This window comes from Gymnodraco acuticeps, unplaced genomic scaffold (genome assembly GCF_902827175.1).
Source record: "Gymnodraco acuticeps unplaced genomic scaffold, fGymAcu1.1, whole genome shotgun sequence".
Classification (NCBI taxonomy): domain Eukaryota; kingdom Metazoa; phylum Chordata; class Actinopteri; order Perciformes; family Bathydraconidae; genus Gymnodraco; species Gymnodraco acuticeps.
This window is the reverse complement of record NW_022991973.1, coordinates 244,301-256,459: the sequence shown is the minus strand read 5'-3', so window position 1 is coordinate 256,459 and position 12,159 is coordinate 244,301. Positions and strand designations below refer to the sequence as shown.

Genomic DNA, 12,159 nt, shown 5'->3' with positions numbered 1-12,159 from the left:
CACATTTATCTGGACTGCTAAGCCTTATATTGGCTAATTAGCTTACTTCATCTTCTTCATCAGCCAGCATCCTTGGTATCTGTTGTTCACTGAGTTGATTCTCGCCAAGTAGCCAATATAAGTCTTAGTCATCTTGCCAAATAGTGAGCCTGTGTTGGTGTATGAAAACTATTTTAGAACTGGTTTATAAATGGTTCTTAATGATTAATAAAGTGCTTATAACCTCATTCATAACCTAATTATAAACCCTTTATGAATCCTTTATAAGGGTAGTCTTATTGTAAAGTGGTACCTTAAATTGTATTCAGCAAAAGTACTGTTCCCCAACATATATTGATGCTTAATAGAAGATGGACCTTTATTGATACCCCGAGGGGGACATTCAGTAATAATAATAGCTGCAGTTTAGAGAATATGTTAGCATTAGCATGGAGCAAGGATTCAAAGAAAAACACTGCAAAAGGGCACATGGATCATTATAGTGTACACTTCTCTGTGTCCCATCACTTACCAGTATCAGACCTCTCCTGGTCTCAAGACGCAGACACAGAATCTGAATATTAGAGCACTCTGAAGTCAAACCCTTCATGTGCATGTTAAGCCATTTGTATGCTAAAGGGAACTCAAACCAATTTAACAGGATTCAATTAGAATTAAACACTTTTTTTTAAGGCAAGGTCATATGGCAGTTAGTGCAACCTCAGTGTATTTATTTTTCATTTCTTCATGAACATTTGAGATGGAAGCCAATATTATAACTTTTCTCCGTCTGCAGCTCGGTGTGTGTGTGTGTGTTTCAATCCAGTCCATGTGTCCTCCTCAAACCTTCGGCCTGTTGGCCTCACAGTCTTTGCTGCTCCGCTCCTCCCCCCCGTCCACCAGCGCCGTGTCGGGGTGCACCTCCTCTTCATCCAGGGTCACCACCACGGGGGGCCGTCTCCTCCTCCTCGCTCCTCCCCCTGATCCCCCAACACCCCCATCGCCTCCCTGCTCCGTCTCCTCGTCTTCCTCCTCGTCTTCCTCCTCGTCTTCGTCCTCCCCGGCCTCTGTGTCCTGGCTGGCTGAGTCGGTGCAGGTGGAGGAGAGGGAGGAGAGCTTGTGGCGCAGCTCGGCCTGGGTGGGCACCTGGAGACTGATCTCTGTGGTGAAGGACTCCACATCTGGGAGGAGGAGGGGGGGGGAGGAGGAGGGAGGGGGAGGGGGAGGGAGGAGGAGGAGGAAGGGGGGGGGAGGAGGAGGAGGGGGAGGAGTCATATAGCAGGTAGGTGGATAAGTAAAGCTGTGGTGGTGTACTGCTTTAGTCATTGAGAATTGTAACCCTTTTCTATTCGTTAAACACTATTCATTTGCTATCTTAGACCAATTACTGCCAATAAAGTCAGAGCACTAATTCCTGGAGGGGTACTTCACAGGTTTTTTTTAAATGTGCTTGAAGTTGGCCAGACTCGCTCTCCTACCAGAGGTGGGAAGTAGTGGAGTACAAATATTTCGTTACTGTACTTAAGTACATTTTGCTGGTATCGACGATTTTTTACTTTTACTTCTTACATTTTTAACACAAATACCTGTACTTTCTACTTCTTACATTTTCAAAACAGGTTTGTTACTTTAGTTTTAATCTGTGTTTGGTGGCGTGATCATTATTATTAAGAGTCATTGCGTGCCTATTGATTTTAACACGATCCGTGTATCCATCATTTCCTGGTCTTCTCTAAAGAAGAGGGACCAATGAAAACGTTGTCATGTTGCCATTGTTCAGCATGGAAACATTCATTAGCTAACAATTACATTATTGTTCTATTAATATAAAGGGAGGTCAGGTACTCTTTAAAATAGCTGCTAGTTATGGGTACTTTTTACTGAAGTACATTTCGAAGCCCATACTTCTTTACTGTTACTTGAGTAAAGTTTAGTCAGTACTTCTACTTTTACCAGAGTATTTTCAAATACGAGTATCTGTACTTCTATTTGAGTAAAGGATGTGTGTACTTTTGCCATCTTTGTCTCCTACAGACATTTGAATGTATCGGAGATTTATTTGCATTACATAACCTTTAGACAGACCGAGCTGTCAGTGAGATGCTGGAGGTTGTTGACAGTGGAAGGAACTTTCTCCAGCAGATGTGAACAGATGGCGTTTGTGTATCGTGCTTAAACATTGTTCCTGTCAATCTTCTGAGTCACATATTTCTGCTTCATCAAACTCTATGATGTGGATTAGATGTCAAAAGTGAAATCCCTTCAGTAATTAAACGCTGTTTGAGTTATTATAGTTTGAATGCTTTAGAGGTGTGTTTATGGCCGCCTACCTGCGACAGGCGAGGTGCCGCTGTTGTCCTCTCCTCCAGAGTGCAGGAACACATCCAGGGCCTCATGGTCAGACATGTCCATCAGGTCCATCTGCTCCAGCATGTCCACGTTCACCTCCATGGACGACATGCTTCCTATTGGCCCTGCAGGTGAGACGGAGAGATATTAGCCTGGCACCAGACTGAAGAGGGCAGCAGCAAGGGACTGAGTCTAGGAACACAGTGCTTTGAGTTCTGCGTTTCAAAATGTGCCAAGCAGAAAGCAAATGGGCACATTCAAGCTGGATGGCATTGAAATGGGTTAGCTTGTGTACATAAAACATTTGGTTTATGGTCAAATCAACGGCATTACCAAACGAAAAAATGGATTGCCAGGTGTCAGAACATGTACGAAGCTGTATATGAAGGCGACAAGCAACAACTACAACATCATTAAAGGATAGGTTCACATTTCCTCAAAGGTATCTTAATTCAAATGCCCTTATTTACATTTTAATTGTTTATTTTAAGTCCTTCCATCTATTCATGTGGGCCAACAGAACATCCTTCACTCATGCAATCCCAATTTACAAGATGTGGGACAATATCTACGGTCTAGGTTTAGCTAAAAAAGCTCTCTTGTATCTTTTTTGATCAACATGTGGGCATGGGAGCATAGCATAGAAAGAGTTGAAAAAACGTGATCTTATACATAGACAGGCTTCAGTGGCTCAGAAGCAAAGAGCCTCCTGAAAGAGAATTGAAATGAACACTTTTACCAGCTTGAAGGATTGGAATCCATCTAGGAATACTGCGAATGATCATGGTACCCACATGTACATTTTAGGGCTGGCTAAAGCATCTTAAAATTGAATTAATGTAAAATGAAATGAAAGATCGACCTGGCAACACGATGCAGTGAACCCAGTATCAGTCCTTTGAATGTACATTAAGTTAGAAACAATACAATACTTAAAGCAGATGAGAGAACAGAATGGACTTAACTGACCTTAATATTCAACATAATGTTATTTGTGGTTAATTCTACATTATCTACATAATTAGTATGACGTGCAAAACGGCAAAATGTGGTTACGTTTCACAAAAAAACTCTAATATCTGTGTTGATTTTCTATGGCAGAACCAGCATTACTGGCACTAGGAACTAGCTTGTACTTTAAAAAGGAATATACAAACAAAACCGTTGGAGACCCCTTTTACACCCCCAGCGTTTACACACACTGCTCCAGTCCTGATTCACCGCCTTGCAGCGAAACAAACCCCCCTGTTCACTAGCATGATGTGCTGCATGCGTGACAAACAGCCAGTCAGTGCACTGTGGGGATGAGAGGAGAGTGGGGGGGTGGGGGCAGAGTTGCGAGCACAAGAGGGCGAAGGTGCACAGCAGTGAGAGAAGATGCCATTGGCTACTGTACCTCAAGGAAATGAGGAGAGCAGAGGAGGGCGGCACAGGGAGGGAGAGCAGAAGAGAGAGTGAAGAGAGAGAGAAAGAAGGGGGGAGTTATTTCCCGTGGACACCGCTCATACACACACACACACCTGAACCAGCACTATCGCCATGTTGTGAAAGGCTTATCCAGAAAGCAGTGCATTGAGAACATCATTTCCATGTGACTGCTTCTTACATGTTCTTCTTTTAGCCCTACTGTGACCTTCCCTAAAAGGTTCCCTGCTGGGAAGGAGTGTTTTTGCCTAGAGCGAGCTTGGGGTGTGTGTGTGTGTGTGTGTGTGTGTGTGTGTGTGTGTGTCCTAGCATTACTATACTTGTGGGGACCTAAATCTGTCTACACAGTCACGTGTGGGGACTCGCCTCCCTTATGGGGACAAAATGGAGGTCCCCATGAGGGGAATCATTAATTTTAGGGTGAAGACTTGGTTAGGTTTAGGGTTAGGGTAAGGGTTAGGCATGTGTTGGTTATGGTTAAGGTTAGGATAAGTCGACCAGGAAATGCTTGTAAGTCAATGTAATGTCCCCTGAAGTGATGTATACATGGTATGTGTGTGTGGGTGTGTGTGACCCTTGAGACTGGCTTTTTGACAGCTCAATGGCTTAAGACATCTGCCACCCCCTCTCGCTTTTTTTTTGTCACTATCTCTTTTTATTTTTTCCTCCACATTTATCTCCCCTCTCATCTCCAGCTGGATTTCCGCTCTCGAGTGGCGCCGCCCTGCTGTAGAGATGTGTATTTGGAGAAGAATAATGAGTCTCAGTGTTATTGAGCTCACACACCAAGGCCTCTTTTCAGATGTATTTCACCAGAATTATAATGTGAGCCTCCGTTGTACGGATTAACACATATTCGTATAGCGAATATGATTGGTTGATTATTTCTCTGTTGTGGATTTTGTTAAAGCAGCCGAATTGCCAGCCTTTGTAATGTGAATCCCATCTTTTAACGTGTGAAACCAAATTGTAAACATCTCCTCTGTCTTTTTACCGTGAATGAATTTAGGGGATTCTGAATATGAGCTAATGAGCTGTGAATATTTCACTCAGTGAACCTCAAGCCTGTCATGGAGATTATGAAAAACACAGCACTGACTTGAAAGCTGTTTCGAGTGACAGTAAAAATATAAGTCTCTCCTTCTCCTCTCCTTAAGACTCTTTCCTTTCGCTCCCTCTCTCCTCCTTCCTTGCTGCTCCACAATCCTCTCTAATAAGCCATTTCCAGAGGATTAAGGGAACAGGATTAATGAGTAAAAAAAGAAGAAAAATCACATTGTAAACTCTGGGCCAGTAGATTCCAATACATCTTCAGCACAGGGTGCACTATCCCTCATTTCAGCAAATCCATTGGGTATTTTAGCACAGGCTTTTTTCCGTAATACATGAGGTAAACTGCAGCAGGATTCTATTACAATCCCAGTGGAAGCCTACAGTTATGAGGCACGGTGGCATTTTTCAACGTAATGGTTCTACTTGTGTGTTTAGCGACAGGCGCTCAGAGCCTCGCTGCAAAAAGCTATTATGGCTCAATCTTGTGATATGCTGTTGAAGTGTGAAGGTTTCAGCTGATGGCATCAGAGCTGGGGAATTAATACATTTGAATGCTCGATGGCTTTGCATTCACCCTTGAATTTGTAACAGACACTACAACGTATATTCATAAAAAAATTTCCTCTGTAGGCCTCAGACCGAAATATATTCTAAATGTCAAGCTGTTTAAATATATTCAGAGAGGATGACTTTGAAATAAAGAACGCCTTCACACCCACCTCTCCTTTCAGCGATCTGCAGGTATCCGGTGGACAGGTACTGCTCCATGTCTTGCTGGAAGGCCTCCTCAAAGAACTTCTGTCTTTCTTTCAGCTTGACCTGGGGGGTGGGGGCTCCTCCCTGCTCGGCCCCGGGGACCCTCTGTGCGTGCTCCGTGTCTAGCTCCACTGGAAAGAAAGGGGAGAAGAACGTTTTTAAGGTTTGCAGGAGGTGCTGGACACAGTGTTGAAAGAAGTACTCAGATGTTTTGCTTGAGTAAAAGTCGTAATAATACATTGCTAAAATACTTTGTTACAAGTTAAAGTCTTGCATTCATTTTAGAATCGTGCAAACATATTGGATTATGAGGTGTTAATGTAGAGCTAATTTAAATTATACTGCTGCTGGATATCTCAACCTATACATATATGTAATTGTTCATTCAATAATTGATTTGTATTAGCTAATAATCTAAATAGCAACTAAAAGCTGTCAATTAAATGTAGTGGTGTGAAAAATAACAATATTGGCTCCTAAAATGTAGTGGAGTAGAAGTTTACAGTAGCATAAAGTGAAAATACTCAGGTAAAGTTCAAGTACCTCAAAATGGTACTTGAGTACAGTACTTAAGTAAATGTACTTTGCTACTATCCACCACTGGTAGCTAGGGATGTAACGGTTCACAGAAGTCACGGTTCGGTTCGCACCTCGGTTTGGGGGTCACGGTTCGGTACGGGTTCGGTACAACAAGAAAAAGCAAAAAAAAAGTCCCAAATGCATAATTCCAGGTTTGTTGTTATTTATTTTTGAACAGTAGTGCAAGTTTCAGTTTAAAAATAAGGAACTCGAATAATTAACTGTATTAAACAGTTAAAAACAAACCACAAACAGTACCACACACAGTACACTCAGATGGCCATATTATCTATAATGGCTGATGTCAAACAAAAAGGTTTCATCAAGCTGTAAAACTAAAAAGAATGTATTGGAAATATTACATCATAAATAATAAGAAAGTGTTTCAAGAGCACATAGTCGTTGAAAAACATATGCCAAAAACTTCCGTTATTTATTTTGGTCTCTCGGCTCTCATGTCTCTTGTCTTCTTAAAAACAGCGCGGATCAGCTGTTGAACTGCTGTTGTCTTTTGCCGGGCTCCGGTGATTGGCAAATCTGGGTGATGCCTTCTGATATGATTTAGCATGTTTGGCGTGTGTTACCATTAGCATACCGCACCGCTGTCTAACAACGCCGACACACCGTCCTCGTCCGATCCACCACTCGCACACTTCATCGTTACTGTAGTCCACAGGGAACCCGAAATGTTCCCAAACAGCTGGTTTAAAAGAAGCAGGTGGGTTCTAGCTCCTGTGTGTTATCTGAAATCGCCATACTAACTTTTCTTCTTCTTGTATTTTGTTCGTTTTGTTGTTGTGTTTCTTCTTGTTCTTCGTTTGTTATTTAAGGGCGGCTGGCAAACAGCTTTTAGGCGCAATACCGCCCCCTGGATTATATATAGTGTAATACTGCCCTGAATGACAGACTTTTTTCCCACTCGTAAAAAAAGGCGTATTCGTCGTGTGACTGCATGTGCCGAACCGTGACGTCCGAACCGTGACGGTACGGAATACGGATACCGTTACACCCCTACTGGTAGCACATGAGATGGAAACACGTTCAACTAGAAAGCAACAGAAGCGCATACAACTCCACCAAAAAGTGCAATTATGTCAAACATATCCATCGGTGATGCCTTAAATATTTCAGAGGTCTAATGTGTGTATCTCAAACCTGAATAACCACCAGGGTACCCAATACATTTCAATGAAATTATATTCATGTTGTTTTGGTTTGTTCTCTTGACATACAAGAAGGGGAAAATATGTCTTTTATATAAAGCCTAAACTTAACTTACCTACAAAACGTATCATACGATTTTTTTTTAATTGAAATTAATAATGCTTATTGCAGATAGAAAAGCAGCCAAATTCAATCTCTACCGAAGCAGAACGATGTAGAGCGCAGCTCTCCACAGCATTCACATAATCTGCCGTTATACCCTCAGTGACTCAATACTCTGTCTCCTGTGGGTTTGCACGGAGGGTACCTCACTCAGAAAAGTCTCACACATGCACCCCCCCCCCCCTCCCTCTGCTGCACGCACTTCAGTCTCCTGCTGTCCGTATCCCCAGCCATTAAAGGAGATGAAAACATACAGTGCTGAAAACAATTGACTGCTGTTCCTGCATACTCTTTCTCGAATGTAAAGGGCATTCAGTTTTTATAAAGTCACTGAGTTTGACATACATTACGGGGTTAGACTGAAATGGTCTGTTGTTTAGTTTGCATTGTAGAATAACCCTGTATTTCCTCCTATCTAAAATATGCAATTTTGCCAAATGTCTACGAATCATCCTGTGTAGCAGTGGCGGCGCTAGGGGGTGGCTACTTGGGCTCAAGCCCCGGATGTTTCACTTTTTTTTTTTTAAATTATCTTCTTTTTTTTTTTTTTAAACGTCTTGGGAGTAATGTATGTGCAGTACCGGAGTCCACCAGAGAGGCAGCCGCTGCGGGACATTAGCCTGCGTACTGCGTGCCTGCCCTGAAGAAGAAGTGATCCTTCCTAGTGCCTGACGAGTTTTAAGCTAATAGCCTATACAGTTATGGATATTAGAAAGTTATTGTCATCGAAGCAGGCGCCACAAGCTGCAGCAGCAGCAGTATCAGCAGCTGACAACAATGTCATCACCAGCAGTGAAGAAATGGATGATGTTTCAGGTTTGTGAATCTAATGGTGATATCTGCACTCTGGCTGATTGAGTAAGAAGTGAAAAAGAGTGATGTAACGTTAATGTTATAGCTAGTAAACATGGAGTAACCACACTAACCCCCTAATCCCACCAGGAGCGTCTGCGCTGCGTTGCGCTGCGGCGTTTTTAGCGATCGCGGCCACTCTAGTCAATGGGTGCTATTCCACCAGACACGCTGCGCCGCGCTGCGCCGCGGCTCGAAGCGTCCCAGAAGCTCCTCGCCGCAAGGAATTTCTAAAATATAGGATGAATCCTATTTTTGACGCGGCGCAGCGCGGCGCAGGCAGGAAGTGGAATGTTCATCCAACAACTGCGAAGCTGCACACACGACGCTCCGCTTACGCAACGTTTGGAAACGCGCCTGGTGGGTTAGGACGCAGGAGGAGGTCGCAGCGCGGCGCAGCCGCAGCGCAGACGCTCCTGGTGCGATTAGGGGGTAAGTATACCCTTATATGTTAGTATGTATACAGAACATGACTAAAAATTATCCTAAGATGTAACGTTAACCCTTCATACCTCAGTCTACTTTTAAGACACTAAAATAACGTATTCCAATTTTTATTTTGTTTTCACGCGTGGAATTATACCGGCTCTCGTTTCAGTACACATAACAACGGAACTGACAGACAACCCTCTGAATCAGACTCCGATTGGCTGTGACTGCATCCACTCAGAGTGTCCGATTCAGAAACGTGACTCTTACACTCTTTACGTCACAAACAAAGATGGTGGATGAGAATAGATCTATAAAACGATAAGCAATGCGCCAGAATCAAGGTGAGACTATCCGCATACATTAAAACTCTACGCACATTTGTTTCACCTTAATAAGTAAACGACTATTTGAGTGAGTTAAGGCATTAGTTTGCTTCATTAAAGGGTGTTAATGAATAAGTGTTCTCCAGTGCCTTTTGTCCGCTTTAAGGTATTATTAAAAAAAAATCTTCCCGGGGGAGCATGCCCTCCTAGAGGAGGTGACGATCCCCCTAAAGCAGGGGTGCCCACACTTTTTTGGCTGGTGAGCTACTTTTGAAATGACCAGCTCACCGAGGTCTACCAACCCAAAATAATATCCCAAATTGCAAGGGTTGCTGAATAACTACAATAGGGCTGCAACAAACGACTAATTTGATAATCGGTTAATCTATCGATTAATGAAACGATTAATTGACTATTCGGACTATTACTGTATGCCTTGCACAATTTCTCAAACGCTCTTATTTAGCCATCAACTTTTAGATTTAGCTTGAGGTTGTTTTAGGCATGTGGAAACTAACAATGAAGACAATAAAGATGAATACTTGATTCAAAAATACATATATTATTAAATTAACTTAACAAATTGTGAACAAAACTAACATTGCTTTTTATTTAAATTAAATAAATAATATTTCACATCAAAAGAAACAACAGTGTTTTAACAAATCGTATTAAATAATCTGACAGAACTGTGAACAGAATAGCTGAAACTTTAACAAAATAAAGAGTAACTCTGTTACCTATAATCATTAACCCATGTTTGTATAATTGAGTTAACTCCGTGTGTTGCTGCTAGCATACATAACACCTGACGTGGAAACGTTCCTCGTGGATGGAGCTACAGAGCTACAAGAAAGACAGTCGAACGCGGTGCATTCCTCCGTCTGGATGTGGTGCATTTTTTGCTAAATGTTTAGACAAATTGCTCGTGTTACCGCCCTTACATGCTAAACTCTTATTGCACTTTTGGTAACGAGCATTGTCCACATCGAGACGGGTAACATTTAACCACACCTCGGAGCGAGTTCTCTCCGCCATCTCCGCAGTGTGTTGCTGCATGTAGCAGCTGCGTGTGTGTAAACTGCCCCGCCCTCTCCCAAGCAGACGGGGGAGAGAGATCTCGTCTCGATTGGAAAGATCAAAAATACACCGACCCATAGACGCATTTGTTTTGTCTTTTTGCATATTAGAAATTAGAGTTGGCGTATTAGAGTTGGCGACACTAAGACTGCAAGATAATGTTTGTGTAGCAATAATACATGACCTTTCTTTTTCTCAACTCGCTACTCGGAGGGAAGTCGCTGTCATATGCCTTGTGAACACTCCGATAATGCTCTCCACGTTACCTTTCTTTGGCAAAGCGACGCTTGCTTTACAAATAAGGCAAATAACCTTTTAATTGAGGAGGGATCAAAACCTGTTTTGTCTATTTTAACGGAGCTGGATTTTTTTTTATGAATGACTCGCGATCTACCAGCATTGACCCCGCGGTCGACGTACTGGGCACCTCTGCCCTAAAGGATGTTCGGTCCACCCCCCACTTGTAAAAAATAGCACTGTACCCCTAAACCCCCCCCCCCAACAACTCCTGGGCTAAGCCCCGGATCTCCTACAATCCTAAATCCGCCACTGCTGTGTAGCATATGAAAATAACGGAATATTTAATATGCTGAACAGTGATTATTTGATGTGCCTTGTATTGACAAGGTTTTAACTGGATGGATTCTGATTGGTGCATGCAGGACTCTGGGACAGATTGTGATTGGCCGGTGCATCAGGCCCTGTCCTGGCAGAGATGTCTGTGGGGACTGAAAGGAGAGCATTAAAGAGACTGGGTGACCCAAAGCATGACTCTGTAGATAGATTTTAGTGTGTGTGTGTGTGTGTGTGTGTGTGCGACAGCCTGTAGTCTCAGACAGTCTGTCTCTTTAGTTCACTTGTTTTTACTTTGATAGATGGCAGCATTATATAAGACCATGCTGTCACTAACTGATGCAACTGCCAGAGATGTACATATAACATATCTGATGTTTTCCCACATCTTCAAACCTGGGTTTTTAAGAACAAAAAAATCCTATTTGGGGAATTCTGTTCATTTAGTCTATTAGATGTCAACCAATAACTTTGCCTCTACCTTTTGTAACTTCTTCTTAATAGTATCATCCACTGGCAAGACTTTAGTCATTATGGTTGAAGTATACAGTATGTGATAACTATAATTCTGCTTAGGCCAAGTTTTACTCAAATGCAATAATCTGTTCTTGTTCCCATTGCTACCGCTGAACATTTTCTCTACTGCATGAATAGGGCTGTATAGGATAATGTAACTTTATAATAATAGCAATTGTGAAGCATGACAACATGCAGACAGCAGCCCACTGTACAAAAAAGCCACGACATCAGTATTACATTACATTGCATTTAGCTGACGCTTTTATCCAAAGCGACTTACAATAAGTGCGTTCGACCAACAAAATACAAACTTGAAGAAAACAGAATCATATAAGTACATCAGGTTTCATAGAGCCAAATATTTCAAGTAATACTCAACTGGCTTTTGATAAGTCAGTCCTTTATTAGTATAAAAGTGCTTCGTTAATAGTTCTATCGCTCGAAGTGGAGTCGAAAGAGATGAATTTTCAGTTTGCGCCGGAAGATGTGCAAGCTATCTGCCGTCCTGATGTCAATGGGGAGCTCATTCCACCATCCTGGAGCCAGGACAGCAAACCCACGTGTTTTCGCCGATGGGAACTTGGGTCCCCCTCGCAGCGAGGGTGCAGCGAGTCGTTTGGCTGATGCAGAGCGTAGTGCACGCGCTGGGGTGTACGGTTTAACCATGTCCTGGATGTACGAAGGGCCAGATCCATTCGCAGCATGGTAAGCAAGTACCAGTGTCTTGAAGTGGATTCTAGCAGTTACCGGAAGCCAGTGAAGGGAAAAATTTAGGAAGGTTGAGACCAGACGAGCCGCTGCATTCTGGATTGAGCTGCAGAGGTCGGATGGCACATGCAGGTAGACCAGCCAGGAGGGAGTTGCAGTAGTCTAGGCGTGAGATGACGAGAGCCTGGACCAGACCTGAGTCGCT

At 42.8% G+C, this 12,159-nt stretch overlaps 1 protein-coding gene across 4 annotated transcripts in view; it reads right to left on the bottom strand.

Annotated features, from left to right (window-relative positions):
- Positions 1–661: 661 nt before the first annotated feature.
- dtnbp1b (dystrobrevin binding protein 1b) overlaps positions 662–12,159 on the bottom strand; it is a 31,022-nt gene continuing 19,524 nt past the window's right edge. The window contains exons 1-4 of one of the 4 annotated variants that reach the window (XM_034200937.1): positions 6,726–6,786; positions 5,526–5,693; positions 2,310–2,453; positions 662–1,160 (exon numbers count right to left, since the gene is read on the bottom strand). In XM_034200937.1, the coding sequence (XP_034056828.1) occupies positions 820–1,160; positions 2,310–2,453; positions 5,526–5,574 (534 nt within the window). In that variant the 5' untranslated portion in view covers positions 5,575–5,693; positions 6,726–6,786 and the 3' untranslated portion in view covers positions 662–819. Of the gene's footprint in view, positions 1,161–2,309; positions 2,454–5,525; positions 5,694–6,212; positions 6,232–6,725; positions 6,787–12,159 lie in introns of those variants that run through there. The other 3 variants (XM_034200938.1, XM_034200935.1, XM_034200936.1) reach the window with 3 other exon arrangements.